This window comes from Nyctereutes procyonoides, unplaced genomic scaffold (assembly GCF_905146905.1).
Source record: "Nyctereutes procyonoides isolate TBG_1078 unplaced genomic scaffold, NYPRO_anot_genome, whole genome shotgun sequence".
Taxonomy (NCBI): Eukaryota; Metazoa; Chordata; class Mammalia; order Carnivora; family Canidae; genus Nyctereutes; species Nyctereutes procyonoides.
In genome coordinates this window covers 28,881,002-28,898,993 of record NW_026575139.1, presented here as the reverse complement: position 1 = coordinate 28,898,993, position 17,992 = coordinate 28,881,002, and the positions used below count along the sequence as shown (strand labels likewise).

The 17,992-nt window shown below is 41.4% G+C and overlaps 1 protein-coding gene across 4 annotated transcripts in view; it reads left to right on the top strand.

Moving 5' to 3' along the window:
• The window catches only part of SMOC1 (SPARC related modular calcium binding 1), a 155,080-nt gene that overhangs the window by 69,786 nt on the left and 67,302 nt on the right, over positions 1-17,992 (top strand). For all 4 annotated transcript variants that reach the window (XM_055304054.1, XM_055304055.1, XM_055304057.1 and 1 more), the window contains exons 2-3: positions 796-961; positions 2,130-2,242. In XM_055304054.1, coding sequence (XP_055160029.1) covers positions 796-961; positions 2,130-2,242 — 279 coding nt within the window. The remainder of the gene's footprint in view (positions 1-795; positions 962-2,129; positions 2,243-17,992) is intronic.

Genomic DNA, 17,992 nt, shown 5'->3' with positions numbered 1-17,992 from the left:
AGTCCCAGAACATTTCCACAACATTTTATTGGTCAAATTACTGAGGCTATTCCAGATTCAAGGGGAGGGAGTTAGCTCAATGGGAAGACTAGAGCACAATCTGCTGCTATCACAATGCTTAAGAATGTACCAAAGATGTCTGAGAAGTTGCTGCAGTCAAGCAACCTGTTTAACTCAGTATTTCCCAATCTGATTATTATTATCTTTTTAAATCAGGAAATCCCTTTCTCATAGAAAATCACTTGAATTCTGCAAAAGAGAGAGCAGTGGCAGAAATGGAAGGGTGATAGAGGTGGGTCCCAAAACTGCTTTCTAAGAAATGAAGCTCTCCAAAGATGAAATGTAGAGATTGCTAGTGAGTTCCTTATTTGGGGAAGTACTCAAAGAGGGGTCATGTGGCCTACATGTGAGGATGGAGAGGCTGAACATCCTGGTGGCAAAGGCTTTGATTTGACTTCTGACTGATCCAGGTTCTAATCCATCACTTACAGCTGTGTAACATTGGACGAGTTACCTCTTTCTGGCTTGAGTGGCTTTATCTACAAAATAAACAGTTCCTATTTCACAGGCTGTTGTGAGGATTAATGAGGTCCCTGCCTGTGGATCACCTAGCACAGGATGCTTTTCTTGGTTAGACTTTGTGGCTGCTCAGTTCCCTTCCACTTCTAGGGTTTAATAACTTTGGGTTTATTCTGGACTTTCTCCCCAAGGCAAAGCAGTATTGTGAGACATGGACTCAGCCCTACCTTCCTTGCAAAAGTAACGTCTCCACCCTTTTACTTTTCTCCGACCTAGTTCCTCATCAGTGACCGTGATCCTCAGTGCAATCTCCACTGCTCCAAGACTCAGCCCAAACCCATCTGTGCCTCTGATGGCAGGTCCTATGAGTCCATGTGTGAGTACCAGCGAGCCAAGTGCAGAGAGCCGACCCTGGGTGTGGTGCATCGCGGTCGATGCAAAGGTGAGTGTGTGTGTGCAACCACACAGCAGAGAAGACACTTCCAGGTACCATGGCGCCCTGCTTGGGACGCTGTCCAAGGGGGAAGCTCAGAAAGAGTCTGTCCCTTTTGTTTGCAGCTATCCCCTGGAGGGATATGAGAAGAGTAACTGAATGAACTCCCTGAAGGAATGAGCACTATTTTGTCTTTTAAATACTGCCCCCCAGGCTAGGGCTTAAGAGAGATGTGTGCTGCTATCTGGCTCGAGCTATTTATTTTTATTTTTTATTTTTGTAAATGGAGATGCTTAAAATGGCACGGCATTATTGTTGGCTCCTGAATAGGGAAGGATTCCAAATTGTTGGCCAGCAGATGTATTTTGTTTGGGCTGCTCACATGTTGAAAAATATTAAAAACATTTGAGACAACATTTAAAAACTGAGAGATTCAACATAAAAATCTGGATTTTTATACTTCTCATAAATAATTGGAAGCTCTGGTAGTATTAGGTCTGTGTTCCCTCCCACAGGGAAACACATGGCTAGACCTGAGGAGTAGCTTCCTCCTTTGAAGGATGGGGTGGGGGGGTCTGCTCTCCAGTTTGCTACACTCCTCAGCACCCCCTGTGGTATCTCCAAGCTGAATGCCATTCTTTGCACACCCAGTTCAGTTGCCTAATTTATATCACTTTCCTATGCCCTGTAGATAATTTGAATTTGTGATTCCTGGGCTGCTTAGAGCTGTTGTCGGAATTGTGTGGACTAAGCAGGTTGCCCTAGAGCTTCTGATCATCCAAAGAAAGTGCTTGCAATTCTTGAACTCTAAAACATCTTTGAGACCCCTTGGGCTTGCAGGTTTTTTAATAAACCCAGTCAAAAATAATAGAGGTGGGACTTTCTTTTTCCCTTGGGAGGGGCTAAGAGGACTTGGGAGAAAAAAATAAGCAGAATCTGGTACAAATGCACCTCCCTAACTTTTCTAAGAGTAACATTAAGTAGAAGATGAGGCTGAGCAGCACTTGCTAGCCACTGCCTTTACATTGTTAGAAAAGCCAGTAGGTGGTACGTGGGCTCACCCACAGCAGAGAGGTTCTCTCTCAGCATTCTTAGTACCAGGCAGCCATTTTTGTCTCATGGCTCCAATGTGGATTCAAGTGAAGTATGAAACACGCTCCTCCTTGCCTCCTTATAGACGCTGGCCAGAGCAAGTGTCGCCTGGAGCGAGCTCAGGCCCTAGAGCAAGCCAAGAAGCCCCAGGAGGCGGTGTTTGTCCCAGAATGCAGCGAGGACGGCTCCTTTACCCAGGTGAGGCCTTGGCCAAGTCTCTCAGGCCCATTTCCTGGACGGAGGCCGAGGGGAGGTGCTTGAGAGTGGGAGGGCCCCTCAGAGCCTTTGCTTTCTGGGAAACTGGTGAGGGCTCTTTGACACCCCTCTGTGCTACCTTCTGGTGCCTGCATTCCCTCTCCGGGGCCCTCCATGCCTTCCCTTGCCAGCTGGCAGTGGGTCCTGAAAAGGGGCATGGAAGTCTGAGCCAGGAAACTGGCATTGCTTGGTCCCCGTCCTCCCTGCTGGCTGTCTCCATTTTTCTCTTCTGTCAAATGCAGGCTGATTATTTTTCTTATCCCTGCCAGTTTCCATGGGCAACCCCGGTAATCCCTTCTCTGTTTATTTCTACCCCTCTGCACTCCCCTTCTTTCTACTCCTGGTCCTTGAATGAAGCAGTGCTTCCTTTGAGCATACATTGTACCATGGTTCTTGGAGTGTTTGTGTGTGTGTGTGTGTGTGTGTGTGTGTACGTGTGTGTGCATGTGCTCACATACATGTGCATGCATGCATGTATATATGCATTCAGATTTAAAAATTTCTTTTCAGGCAGTCCCACCTCTCATCCTGCACAGGCTTCTGGTTAGTGCTTTTTGTAAAAAGTAATGTTGGCTATGTTTATGTTGGCATAACTATTTCTAAAACATAGGCAGCACAGGACAATAGGGTACTCCTTTATAAAGCTTTTCAGCTGGATGGGGATGTAGTCTGGGGGGGAGGGGAGAGGCGGTGGATGAAGGTGTTGTCGGAGCCAAAGTAGGGAAGGTCACTGGACAAGGGTGAGTCAGCCACATGGTTGGGGATGGTCCTGGTGCCTGCTTCTCCCTTTGTGGAATGGAGCAGCATTTCGAGGAGTCCCACGATGTTAGGCTGGAAGCAGAGGCTTCAGAGGTTTAAAGCTTCCCTGTAATTCAAAATCAAGGGGGCAGAGGGTATAGACTGGCCTTTGTTTTTTTGGGGGGGATGAGCCTGGGGATTGCTGATTTCAGACTGACCACTTGTTGCGGTGGAAATGTGGAGGGGGGTGGTGGGAAGGGTTTGGGCATCGTATTTGTTAAAATTCGCAGCTGATTCAAATGTTTAGAGCCTCCGGGATAAACTGACCTTGGCTGCCAACCCTGCGAGAGGTGCTTCTATTCACTCACTAAGGCCTCACTGCAAACTGGTGAGGTAGGTGTTATCCACACTTAACAGGCACAAGGAGCGCCAGGACTGGGATTCAAACTCAGAGCCCTCTAGCTCCCAAGGCCATGGTGGCTCGTGTTCCGCTGCCCACCGCACTGGCAGCTTTTCCGGAGGCTCTGCAGTGCGGTGTGGACTGCAAGGAGGTAGTCTCCTGCTGCAGTTTGAGTGGGGATCCTGGAGCCACCCTGCCCCAGGGGTGATTCTCAGCACCTCCACCTCAGGCGAGTCATTGAGCTTCCTTGCGCCTCAGTGTCCTTATGTGAAAAGTAGATGACAATTGCCCTTATTATCATACATAATCATAATAATTACATTATACATATTATATGTTACTATTGTTATTACTGTTATTAATGAGTATTACTATAGCTTACCTCATGGGGCTGTGGTGAGGATTTAAATACATTAATGCATGGTCAGCACTTGGAACACATAAACGCTATTTAAATATCCTGCATTTTCACCAGCATGTCCCCATAACTACTCTGGTGCTCCTACTCACATCTTCCCAAGATGTTATGAATGATGTCACTCAAGGAAAGTACAACCTTTTGTTGAACCTCTCCCCATCAGTTTTTTTTTTTTAATTTATTATGTATTCTGGTGGAGAGAAGGCAGGTGATATGTGTGTATGTATATGACACTGTACTACTGAGAATTCACAGGAGGGGAGAAAGTCAGACTTCTCTCGACTTTGTTTGGGGCTGACACGGGGGTAGAGGTTGTAGGGAGGAGACGAAGTTGATGGTCATCGTTTTCCTTTCTCTATGATTGTGTAATCCCCAATGTGTTGCTTATGAGAAGGTTGGCTCCTGCCCTCCTGGTTCCGAGGTGTTTGCTGCCCTGTGACGGACAGCTGCTGGCCAGCTTTTGTTTTGGCGAGGCGGGTCCAGGCCAGGTGGTATTTGCTGGGAAAGAAACTTCCAGATTAATCCGGGCAGAATTGCTAAACGAGAGGGCCCCTGAAGTTCAGCAGAGGTTGGATAGACAGTCAAGAACCCCTTCATTTGTTTGACACACTAAGCACTGCCATGTGTCTGTAGGCCCGAGGCTGGCTCACCCCCGTGGGCAGCCAGGCGGCCAGACAGCCGGCTCGTCCCCGTCACAGTGATTGAAACGGATGTGCTTTTTCCCTTGATCAAAGACACTGCAATAACTTCACAAAATGAGGCTGCCTCTTTGAGTGTGCTTCAGTAACAGGGACAGGCTGCCCAAAGGCTGTGAGACAGAAGGCTTTGTCCCTCCCCCCGACCTCCACTATCAGTTAGCCGGACATTTTTTTGTTTTGTTTGTAAGACCAACATCCAGAGACCAGCTGTGTTACTTGAATATGCTTTAGAATATCGGTATGCACGCATCCTGATGTTATTACCATATTTTAGCCCTGGGAATTATTACACAGTAATGTGCTCTTGAAGTTTATGGAGGGAGCAAGGGGACCTTAATAGGACTGGATTTGTTTGGCCTGGGACACAGCTTGGGACCACATGAGTGGGTTGGTCTTAATGGGGTTCATGTGGGTTGCGGTGGTCTCTGTTCTCTTCTTTGTTTGCCCTGTCCTCTTTCCTCCCCAGCCCCCACTCCTACTCACCCAGTAGGGTGGCGCACATTAGGTTACATGTGACTTTGGAAAACCTTGCACCTAGGCTACACCCCAAATGCTGGGAGTGGGACCCAGACATTGTATTATTTTAAGCTTCCCCAGGTGATGGTAGTGTTTGGTCAAAGTTTTGAATGACCCGCTGTTGTAAGGACTTCATCACTCTTGTTCTTGATTGCATCATTGGAATGTGGAGTTCAGGCTCTCTGGGGACCTGCTGAGTCAGGTTGGGAGTTAAGCGCTTTGTCCTTCCCCATGGCCTTATCTGTTTTCTCTTCTGGGTGTCAGGAACGTAATTCCTGACATCTGTTCTGCCAAGCCCTCTGCCAAGCAGTTGTCTGGTGCCCAAACCGATTAGCTGAAAGCTCAGCTGTAGTGGAAGGGTATTGGATTAACACCACCAGGAAATGTTGGCTGGAGCTTGTCAAACTGGTGCATCACTGAGCAATAATGATGGCTACTCTGCTGAGTGCTACTTGGTGTGAGGCACCGGGTTTTACACCCGTTAATCTTCACTGGAACCCTTTGTGGTAGTTACTAATACCCTTATTTATAAAGGAAAACTAAGTTTCGGAGAGGTTGAATAACTGGTTCAAGGTCACTACACTAGAAAGGGTTTGTACCCAGGCCTATCTAATTTCAAGGCATGGGCTTTTAACTTTTTTTAAAAGTGGCCTTGATCTGTGTATAATTCATATTCATCACCGTTGTTATTCCAGAAGTCTCCACTGTGGTGCTGGTGGCCATTCCATAACGGGAAAAATTAAAAATTAAAAAAAAAAAGAAAAAGAAAAATACTTTGATTACAGAAATCTTCAAATATACAAAAAGAAATAATAGTATAATGAACTCCATGTACCTGTCACCCAGCTTCAACAATTACTGATGTGTGGCTGATTCTGTTTCATTTCTACCTCGTTTTCATTTCCCATCCCGAACTGGACTGTTTCAAGTAAATCCCAGACACAGTATTTTTTTCATCTCCAACATTTTGGAGTTCTGCTTTGTTCTGGACTGTGTGCTGGTTGCCACGGAGAGTTCAAGAAACGTCACGACTTATGTCCTCAAGGAGCTTTCATGCTGAAAAGATATGAAAACCAATGATAAAGTATTATATTCCAAATGGTTATATTTAAAATGTTCATTTACAAGTCAGTAATTTGGAATTCCAAGTGCATTTTATTGTTGAAAAATATATATCAATTAAAAGTTTCTGAACAGGGGCATCTGGGTAGCTCAGTTGGTTAAATGGCTCTTGGTTTCAGCTCAGGTCATGATCTCAGGGTTGTGAGACTGAGCCCCTTGGCAGGCTCCACACTCACTGGGGAATCAGCTTGGGATTCTCTCCCTCCCCCTATTCTCTCTCTCTCAAATAAGTAAGTCTTTAAAGAAATTTTTAAAAAATATTAATTTATTTATGATAGACATAGAGAGAGAGAGAGAGGCAGAGACACAGGAGGAGGGAGAAGGAGGCTCCATGCAGGGAGCCCGACGCGGGACTCGATCCCAGGACTACAGGATTGCGCCCTGGGCCAAAGGCAGGCGCCAAACCGCTGAGCCACCCAGGGATCCCCTAAAGAAATTTTTTTTAAAGATTTTATTTCTTTATTCATGAGAGACACATAGAGAAAGAGGCAGAGACACAGGCAGAGGGAGAAGCAGGTTTCACGCAGGAAGCCCCATGTGGGACTGGATCCCGGAACCCCAGGATCACACCCTGAGCAAAAGGCAGATGCTCAGGCACTAAACCACCCAGGCATCCCTAAAAAATTTTTTTAATTCAATTAACATATAATGTATTTTTCGTTTCAGAGGTAGAGGTCAGTGACTCATCAATCTTATATAACATCCAGTGCTCATTACATCACGGGCCCTCCTAATGCCCATAACCCAGTTACCCTATCTCCCCACCCCACCCCCTTCAGCAACTCTCAGTTTGTTTCCTATGATTAAGAGTCTCTTATGGTTTGTCTCCCTCTCTGATTCCGTCTTGTTTTATTTTTTCCTCTCTTCCTCTATGATCCTCTGTTTTATTTCTTAAATTCCACATGAGTGAGATCATGTGATAATTATCTTTCTCTGATTGACTTTAAAATAATAAATCTTTTTAAAAAAAGTTTCTGAATAGAAAACCTGAACCAAAAGTAAAAGACAAATGACATATATTAGTCTTAATGACAAAGGGCTAATATATGAAGAATTCTTACACACCAGAATGAAGATCCTAGTAGAAAACCAGGCAAGAGATGCCAACCAGCAGATCACACAGTAGTAATAAATAACCAATATGTGAATATGAGTCATGTCATTTTCCTTAGTAATTAAAGCAATACAAACTAAAAAAATGTCATTTTGCCTACCAAATTGTTAAAAAATGGAGAAAAGATAGTAATATTCAGACTTGGATATTACTAACTATTGAGAATTACTACAGGGAAAAAGCCACTCCCCACATTACAGTTTGGAAAGGAAGCTGGCATTGACATTCTGTAGAATAATTTTGCAATATGGGTCAAAAGTCCTTGATTGTGCCCACATCTTGTGCCTACCCTTCCACTTCTAGGAATTTATTCTAAGGAAACAAGAATATATGCAAATACTTAGCCACATGGATTTCCATCTAAGTTCTGGTTATAGTAGCAAAAGTTTGGAAACAATCTAAATATCTAATAATGGAGAATCACTTAAACAAATTAGATGTAATTTATATGCAATTCATAGCTGCTATACTCTGCAGCTAGTAAAAGGATGTGTTACAGAGAATCATTTTACATACTGAGTGTACATAGGTATGTTAGAGACTTAATTCATCAAATAATTAAAAAGAGAACTGTTTTCATTTTGCTCTAAATAGAAAAGTTATATACACTTTGTGAAAAAAAAATTCTGATAATACAGAAGTAGATAGAGTAGAAAGGTAGAGCCAATGATCTCATCGCCTTGAAAGAGTAGCAGTTGAGTCTCTAACTCTCCAGTGTTTTCCCTTTAGGCATACTGATCATTATTTAGAACAAAAATGGCATAATATAATATATCTTTTAATAACATTTTTTAAACTAATTACATTTTGGGTTTATTTACATGTTATGTATAAATCTGTCTAGTTTTAAATTTTTCATTGAAGTATAATTGATATACAGTGTTTATTAGCTTTGGGTATACATACAACATAATGATTCAACTTTTGTGTACATTGTGAAATGATCACCTCAATACGTTTACTTACCATCTGTTGCCATACAAATTTAATACAATAGTGCTGATTGCATTCTCTACGCTCTATTTACATCCTCATGACTTATTTATTTTACAAGTGCAAGTTTGTACTTCTGGTTCCCTTGATCTTTTTCACACCCACCAACCCCTCTCCCTTATGACAACCACCAGTCTGTTCTCTGTATCTGGACTTTGTTTTGTTTATTTATTTTGTTTTTTTAGATTCTACATACGAGTGAAATCATGTAGTATTTGTATCTTGTCTGACTTATTTCACTAAGCATAACTCTCAAGAACCATCAGTTTGTTACAAATGGCAAGACTTTATTCTTTTTTATGGCTAAGTAATATTCCATCTCATCACACACTCACACACACACACACACACACACACACACACACGTCTTCTTTATCTATTCATCTGCTGTTGGACCCCTCGATTGTTTCCATATCTTGGTTATTGTAAACAAGTAAACATAGGGATGCTTATATCTTTTTGAATTGCTGTTTTCATTTTCTTTAGACAATACCCAGAAGTGGAGTTACTGGATCATATGGTAGTTCTGTTTTTAATTTTTTGAGGAGCCTCCATACTGTTTCTGTGCACCAATACATGCTACCATCAACAGAGCGCAAGGGATCCCTTTTCTTCACATCCTTGCTAACACTTGTTATTTCTTATTGTTTTGATACTAGTCATTGTGACAGGTGTAAGATGATACCTCATTGCGGTTTTGATTTACATTCCCCTGACAATTAATGATATTGAACATCTTTTTCTGTGCCTGCTGGCCATTTATATGTCTTCTTTGGGAAAATGTCTATTTAGATCCTCTGCCCATCTTTAAACTGGATTGCTTGGTTTATGTTATTAAGTTGTTCTTTTCATATTTGGATATGTTTAACCCCTTATTGAATATATAGGTTGCTTTTTCATTTGGTAGATGGTTTCTTTCTCTGTGCAGAAGCTTTTGGGGTTGATGTAGATCCCATTTATTTTGTTTAGTTTTGCTTTTGTTTCCCTTGCCTTTGGAGTTACATTTAAAAAAATATTGCTAAGACAGATATCAAGGAGCTTATTGCCTGTGCTTTCTTCTAAGAGTTTTATGGCTTCAGGTGTGACATTCAAGTGTTTAATCCATTTTGAGTTTAGCGGCACCTGAGTAGCTCAGTTGGTCAAATTTCCAACTCTTGATTTTGGCTCAGCTCATGATCTCAGGGTCGTGAGATTGAGCCCTGCGTCAGGCTCTGCTGGGCTTGGAACCTGCTTAAGATTCTCTCTCTACCTCTCCCTATGCCTCTCCTCCTCCTGTTTCTACCTCTCTAAAATAAGTAAGTAAGTAAATAAATAAATAAATAATCCATTTTGTGTTTATTTTGGGGTATGGTGTAAAATAGTGGTCTAGTTTCATTCTTTTGGATGTGGCTGTCAGGTTTTCCCAATACCATTTATTGGAAAGACTGTCCTTTCCCCATTGTGTATTCTTCCCTCCTTTGTCAAATATTAATTGACCATATAGACATGGGTTTATTTTCAGGCTCTTGATTCTGGTCCATTGGTTTGTGTGTCTGGTTAAATGTCAATACTGTACTGTTTTGATTACTATAGCTTTGCACTGTAGTTTGAAATCTGGGAGCGTGATACCACTACCTTTGTTCTTTCTCAAGATTGCTTTGGCAATTGAGGGGACTTTGTGGTGTCATACAAATTTTGTAATTATTTCTGCTAGTTTTATGAAAAGTGCTATTGGAATTTTGATGGGGATTGCATTTTTCTGTAGATTACTTTGGGTAGTGTGAACATTGTACAATATTAATTCTTCTAATCCATGAACACAAGAATAATCTGCATTTATTTGTGTCTTTCTCAATTTCCTTCTTTAATGTCTTACAGGTTTCAGTATATAGGTCTTTCACCTCCGTGGTTAAATTTATTTGTAAATATTTATTCTTTTTGATGCAATTGTGAATAGGATTGTTTTCTTGATTTCTCTTTCTGATGTTTTATTATTAGTGTATAGAAACAGCGGATTTTTTGCATATTAATCTTGTTTCCTGCAACCTTTTAGAACTCATTTATTAGTTCTAACAGCTTTTGTGGTGGAATCTTTCAGGTTCTCTCTACATAGTATCATGTCATCTGCAAATAGTGAATGTTTTACTTCTTCTTTTCCTCTTTAGATGAACTTTATTTCTTTTCCTTGCCTAATTGCTGTGGCTAGGATTTCCAATACTATTGTGAATAAAAGTGAGGAGGGTGGGGCTCCTTATCTTGTTCATGATCTTAAAGGAAAAGTTTTCAGCTTTTCATCATTGAGAATAATATTAGCATTGGGTTTGTCATATATGGCCTTTATTATGTGGAGGTACATTCACTCTATATCCACTGTGTGGAGAAGTTTTAATCATAAATGGATATCAGATTTTGCCAAATACTTTTCCTACATCTGATGAGATGATCATATCATTTTTATCTTTTATTTTGTTAACATGATATATCACTTTGATTGATTTGTGGATTTTGAACTATCCTTGGAGTAAATCCCATTTGATCATGGTGTATGATCCTTTAATGTACTGTTGAGTTTGGTTTGCTGATATTTTGTTGAGGAGTTTTGCATCTATGTTCTTCAGAGATATTGCTCTTTAATTTTCTTTTATTTTTGTTCTTGTCTGGTTTTGGTATCAGGGTGTTGCTGGCTTCATAAAATTACTTAGGGAATGCTTCCTCCTCTCAATGTTTTGGAAGAGTTTAAGAAGGATGGGTATTAAATCTTTCTTGAATGTTTGCTAGAATTCACCAATGAAGTCATCTGGTCCTGGACTTTTGCTTCTTGGGGAGATTTTTCTTCAGTATCCTTAGTAGTGATCAGTCTATTCACATTTTCTGTTTCTTCTTGATTCAGCTTTAGAAGGTTGTATGTTTTTTTGGAATTTATCCCTCCTAGTTTGCTCAATTTGTTAGCATGTAATTGCTCATGGTAGTCTCATACAATCCTCTGTATTTCTGTGGTATCTGTTGTAACTTCTCTTTCATTTTTTTATTTTATTTATTTTAGGACTTTTTTTTTTCAGTGAGTCTAGCTGAAGGTTTGTCAGTTTTATTTATCTTTTAAAAGAACCAGCTCTTAGTTTCTTTGATCTTTTCAATTGCCTTTTTATTCTCTATTTTATTTATTTCTGCTCTGATCTCCTTCTTTCTACTACGTTTGGGTTTCACATATTCTTCTTTTTCTAGTTCCTTTAGGTGTCCAGTTAGATTGTTTATTTGATATTTTTCTTATTTCTTGAGGTAGGCCTGTATTACTGTGCACTTCCCTCTCAGAACCATGATAGCTATATCCATAGATTTTGCTATGTCATTTTTCTGTTTTTAATTTGTCTCTAGGTATTTTTTGATTTCTTCTTTAATTTTTTTTTCTGGTAGTTGTTCAGTAGCATGTTGTTTAATTTCCAAGTGTTTGTGGTTTTTACAGTTTTCTTCTTGTAATTGATTCTTTTTTATACCATTGTGGTTGGAAAAGATGCTTGAAATGATTTAAATTCTCTTCAGTTTATTGAGATTTGTTTTTTGGCCTAACACATGATCTATCATGGGGAATGTTCCATGTGCACTTGAGAAGAATGCATGTTCTACCACTTTTGGATGGACTGTTCTCTCTCTATATATATTAAGTCCATATGGTCTAATGTGTCACTTAAGACTGCTGTTTCCTTATTAATTTTCTGTCTGGATGATCTATTTATTGATGTAAGTAGGATTCTAAACTCCCCTGCTGTTATTGTACTGCTATTGATTTCCCCCTTTATGTCTGTTAATATTTGCTTTATATATTTTGGTGCTCCTCTCTTGGGTACATATATATTTATAAATGTATCTTTTTGCTGGATTAACCTCGTTATTATTACACAATGACTTTCTTTGACTGCTATTACAGTCTTTGTTTTAAAGTCTATTTTGTTGGATATAAGTCTAGCTTCACCAGCTTTCTCTTGGTTTCCATTTGCATGGGATGTATTTTTGCATCTCTTCACTTTCAGTTTATGTGTGTCCTTACTTCCAAAGTGAATCTCCTATATGTAGGCAGCATATAGATGAGTCTTGTTGTTTTGCGTGTGTATGTGTGTGTTTTATTTTTTTTTATTTTTTAATTTTTATTTATTTATGATAGTCACACAGAGAGAGTGAGAGAGAGGCAGAGACACAGGCAGAGGGAGAAGCAGGCTCCATGCACCGGGAGCCCGATGTGGGATTTGATCCCGGGTCTCCAGGATCGCGCCCTGGGCCAAAGGCAGGCGCCAAACCCCTGCGCCACCCAGGGATCCCTGTGTGTGTGTTTTAACTCATTCAGCCACTCTACATCTTTCTTTAAAAAATATTTTTATTTATCTATTCATGAGAGACACATAGAGAGAGGCAGAGACATAGGCAGAGGAAGAAGCAGGCTCCCTGCAGGCAGCTTGATGTGGGACTTGATCCTGGAACCCTGGGATCATGCCCTGAGCTGAAGGCACTGAGCCACCCAGGTGCCCCACTCTGTGTCTTTTGATTGGAGAATTTAGTTCATTGACATTTAAAGTACCTATTGATAGGTATGTAATCATTGCCGTTTTGTTAATTTTCTGGCTGTTTTTATAGTTTCTTTGTGCTCCTTTTTCTCTCTTCCCTGGTGGTTTGATGTCTTTAGTGTTATGTTTAGGTTCCTTTCTCATTTTCTTCTATGTATTACTATAAGTTTTGCTTTGTGCTTACCACAGGGTTTACACAGAATATACTATATATATTACAGTCTACTTTAGGTTGATAGCAACTTAAATTTGAGTACATTCCAAAAATCTACATTTTTACTATCCCTTCCCAAGGTTTTTATGTGTTTAGACATTACACTTTACCTCTTTTTATTTCATTTGTCTTGTAACTAATGTAGTTTTAGTTAATTCTGCTACTTTTGTCTTTTAACCTTCATACTGGCTTATAAGTGATTTAACCAATGCCTTTACTATATATATACCTTTTCCAGTGAGATTTTCACTTTTGCATTTTTTTTTGTTAATTAGTGCCATTTCTTTTCAGTGTAGAAGTCCCTTTAACATTTATTATAAGGCTCGTTTAGTGGTGATGAATTCTTTTAGCTTTTGCTTATCTGGAAAACTTTGTCTCTTTTTCACTTCTGAATGATAATCTTGCTCAGTATAATATTTGTGGTTGGAAGCTGCTAAAGAGTCTGGTCATAACATTGTAGGGTTTCCCTTCTATATAACAAGCTGCTTTTCTTTTCCTGCTTTTAAGATTCTCTCTTTAACTCATGACATTTTAATTATAATGTGCCTTGGTGTGGATCCTTTTGGGTTCATTTTATTTGGAACTCTCTGGGCTTCCTGGACCTGGATGTCTGTTTTTTACCCCCAAGTTAAGGAGTTTTTGGCAAATAAGTTTTCTGCCCCTTCCTTTTTTCTCTTCCTCCTCTGGAACCCCTATAATGTGGATGTTATTCTGCTTGATGTCCCATGGGTCTCTTAAGTTATCTTCATTTTTAGAATTCTTTTTTCTTTTTTTTAAGAAAGATTTTCTTATTTATTTTAGAGAGAGAGAGAGAGAGAGCGTGAGCGTGCATGCTAGTAGGGGGAGGAGCAGAGGGACAGGGAGAGAATCTTAAGCAGACTCCCTACTGAGTGTGGGGCTTGATGTGGGGCTCGATGTGGGGCTTGATGCAGGGCTCAATCTAACAACCCTGAGACCATGACCTGAGCCAAAATCAAGAGTTGGATGTCCAACCAACTGAGCTACCCAGCTGCCCCTATTTTATTTTTTTTTTTCCTTTTTGCTGTTCTGCCTGGTGAATTCCAATATTTTGTCCTCCAACTCACTGATCCATTCTTCTGCTTCATCCAGCCTGCTGTTGAACCCCTCTTGTGTATTTTTCGGTTCAGCTTCTGTATTCTTTAGCACTGGGACTTCTGTTTGGTACTTTAAAATATTTCTTTCCTATCTCTTTGTTGAAGTTTTCACCGGGTTCCTCCATTCTTCTCCCAAATTCAGTGAGCATCGTTATGATCATTTGAATTCTTCACTGGTTTGATTACTTATCTCTGTATCCTTACAGAGGTCTTTTTTGAAGTTTTGTCTTGTTCTATCATTTGGAACATATTTCTCCATTTCCTCATTTTGGTTGACTCCTTGTGTTTGTTTCAATGCATTAGGCAAAACAGCTACTTCTCCCAGTCTTGAAGCAGCGGCCGTGTGTAGATGATGAACGTTATAGTCCAACCCTGCCCTAGTTCTTGGTTGTCAACTGAACTTTTGTGATTGTCTATGCAATCTGATCTATTCTTGTAATGCCTGTGTTGTTGAGGGTATGTCAAGACCTGTCAATGTTACAGGGGAAAGAATCTCATTTAGCACCTAGTTTCAGGCTGACTGGAAGTCAGGCCTTCAAGCAGCAACTTTTAAAAGCTTTTAAAGAATATATATATGTATGTATGTATGTATAAATATATATACACCTAGTCCTCTGGGGCTGCAATCATAATTCCTGCCAGCCTCCAGCTCAGGAGATCTGGAGGTGTCCCCTGGGTGACAGTTGCAAAAACCACGGCTCCAGATGAATATATAAACTTCCTTGGAGGTCTTGTCAAGCAGTAGCAAGGCCAAGAGTTGTGCAAGAATGATGTCTCCCTGCTCATGCTCCCTGAGAGTGCCCTAGTAGCCTCTAGAGATGTGGGACACCTGAAGGCTGTCCCTCAGGCTGTAGCTCTAGGATAAGTAAATAGGCCTCTTTCACAGAAAGATTGGGTATGTGGTTCAGTCTGATGTCTGTGCTGTGACTACACGGGGTGTTGGCCTGCCTGGAACTGTCTTAGAATTTATAACTGTCTGTTATAGTCCTTTGGAGCTCAGGAAAGCCAGGCCCCATGGCCACCAGGGCCAGGCAAAGGAGGGATATTCCCTGTGTGGTTTGTGGGCACTGACATTAGCAGGGCAGCTGGAGAGTGTAGGGGGTGGGGCACCCTCTCTGACTTCAGAAATGTGGTTGGATAATGCCTCAACTGTGCACACCTGAGGGCTTCAGCCATGCTACTGGAGAGTGCTGTGTCTGTGCTGGGCATGTTGGCCTCAGGTTGGGGTCTGGAGAAAGCCACGACCAGTCAAAGTCACCAGCCCCAGTAAGGGTGTGAGTGAGTGTAATAACCATCTATGCTGCTGACTTTAGCAAAGGAGTGAAAGAATGCCATGACCACTCATGCCCATCTACCCCAACTAGGGAGCAGGGTGGGACTGCAACCACCTGTGCTCTCTGACCTCAGCCAGACAATGGGGCCATGCCGAGACTGCCCCCCCTCCCAGGGGGGCAGGGGAGAGTGTTGTGTCTGAACAGGACTGACTGCACTAGTACGTAGAGAATACCCAAAGAGCATCTGCTGGCACTTTTGTCTCTAGCGAGAGCCCCAACTATCTCCTGCCTCTCCAGCAGATGCACCCAGACCAGCAGATAAATCTTTACATACAGCCCAGGAGCTTTTCAAATTGCTTTTGCACTGGATCCCTGTAGTGAATGAGACTGCATGAGACCTTTAAAGGGGGAATCTCAGTTTCTTAGAGCATTTTGGGTGCCTTGGATATCAGCCCCTGGCTTTTCTAAGACAGGTGTTTTTTTGAGGGTCTCACCTCTGTGGTGCAGATCCTAGGGGTTCTCGGAGAGATGCAGGACCGGTGAGAGCCTTCCCTATTGTGTGTTACCACATGGGTGGGGTGTGTGTGAGAGGATTTTGGCGAGACCATGTCTCTGCCTCTTCTACCCATTTTCATATGGTCCTTTTTATCCCTTGTTGTAGAGAAGCAGTTTGTCTAGTTTTCTGAGATCTTTTTCAGAGAGAAATGACCCATATGTAGCTGTAGATCCATGTGTGGGATGAGAGGAGGTGAGTTCAGGTTCTTTCTATACTGTCGTCTTTGACCTCTCCTCTTTACCCTGTTTTTAATGGCTGCATTGTATGCCATTGTATGATTACACTATGAATCCTAGAAATTCGGGGATTCAGTTTCTGGAATTTGAATAGTGGGTCAAAAGAACACACACTAGGGCAGCCCGGGTGGCTCAGCGGTTTAGCGCCATCTTCAGCCCAGGGTGTGATCCTGGAGACCCGGGATCGAGTCCCGTGTCAGGCTCCTTGCATGGAGCCTGCTTCTCTCTCTGCCTGTGTCTCTGCCTCTCTCTCTCTGTGTCTATCATGAATAAATAAATAAAATCTTAAAAAAAAGAATACACACTGTTTAAGGCATCTGATGCATATATCACCAAATTGCCTTCCACAATGTTGAGCACAATGTGGTTGATCCGTGGTTGTTAATGAAATACATTCCCAAGCCATTTTAATTTTTGTGTAGATGGATTGTCCTCACAATACTGTAGAATATAAAACACCATTTGTAATGTTACTTCAATGTGATAAAATATATTATTTCCCATCTTTGATTTCATGTTCCAGGAACAGTCTTCCTTAATAAAGATTTATCAGGCACTAACACTTTCCTCATTTGTACTTGTTCTAATCACTGCTCCCCACACTAATGCATGTATACACATGCTTTTCTATTTCCTGAGGTCATTTTAAATTTTTTTAAATTAAAAAATTTTGTTGTTGTTGTTGTTGTTGTTTCTAGGGGCCTGGGGAGCTGTAATTGTTTTTGATGATGCTTTGGTCTGAAGTCAGAAGTGCAAAGAAAAAGTTCTGTGGGGTTTTTTTGGCAAGGGTTTTCTTGTCATCATTTCTATAGTTGTCACTGTTACATTTCCTAAAGCCTAGGAAACTACAACTTATTTCCTAGGTGCCTGGGCCAAGCTATGAACCAGGTGTGGATGTTCCATTCTTAGCTCCCTCTCCTCCCCACCCCCATAGAGCAGAATGGCATTCCTGAAGTCACCCCTATGAGCCTGAGATGTGACTAGCTTGCCCTGGAATCACCCGGGTTTACCAGCTGGACCTTCCTCTGCCAAGTTCCCAGCAAGCATGGGAGGCATTGATGCTCTGATGACCCCGGCAGATCAAACATTGGCAGGCTGGAGTCCTGAGCATCATCATCGGGGCAGGGTTTGTCCTATCTCTGATGAGTCTAGGAGCTATGTCTTTTTGTCTTCATGTGGAACTGTCTTACCTAGAGCCACTGTGTGGGTCTCTCCTCACTGCAGAGGCCTCTCCAGGTAAAGTACTAAAACCCTGGCTGCATCCATAAGCTGGAGCGTTCTGACTTCTCTAGCCATAAATGGCTCCTTTGCATGCCCCCAGACAAAGCCAGTTCTGTATGTTTTAGTGGATGGTGGCCTGCTCTAGGCTCCCCAAGCCTTCTGTGGTATGTACAATGCCAACTTTTTTTTTTTTTAAAGCAGTTACACTGTTACAAAATCAAGCCCATCCTTTATGTATAAATGGCATAATGGTAAATAGCCCCACTGTTGCTTGAGTTGTTGCTTTTCTTTCTCTTTTTTGGTCAAATACTCAATAAACACATTATAATTGTTATAATTTGAACATCAGCTGTGCCCAGGCATCTTATTCCTTGTGTTATGTATGTTTTTCATTGCATCACTTTTGTTCCAAACAACCAGATATTTCATGTGATAATTTATATGAAAATGCCCACAATTTAGCACATAACTGCAACTCAGCAAATGTTAGTTTTCTTCCTCTTTAGGTATCCGTTTGCTCAACTGTAAAATGGGAGAACTTGTTGA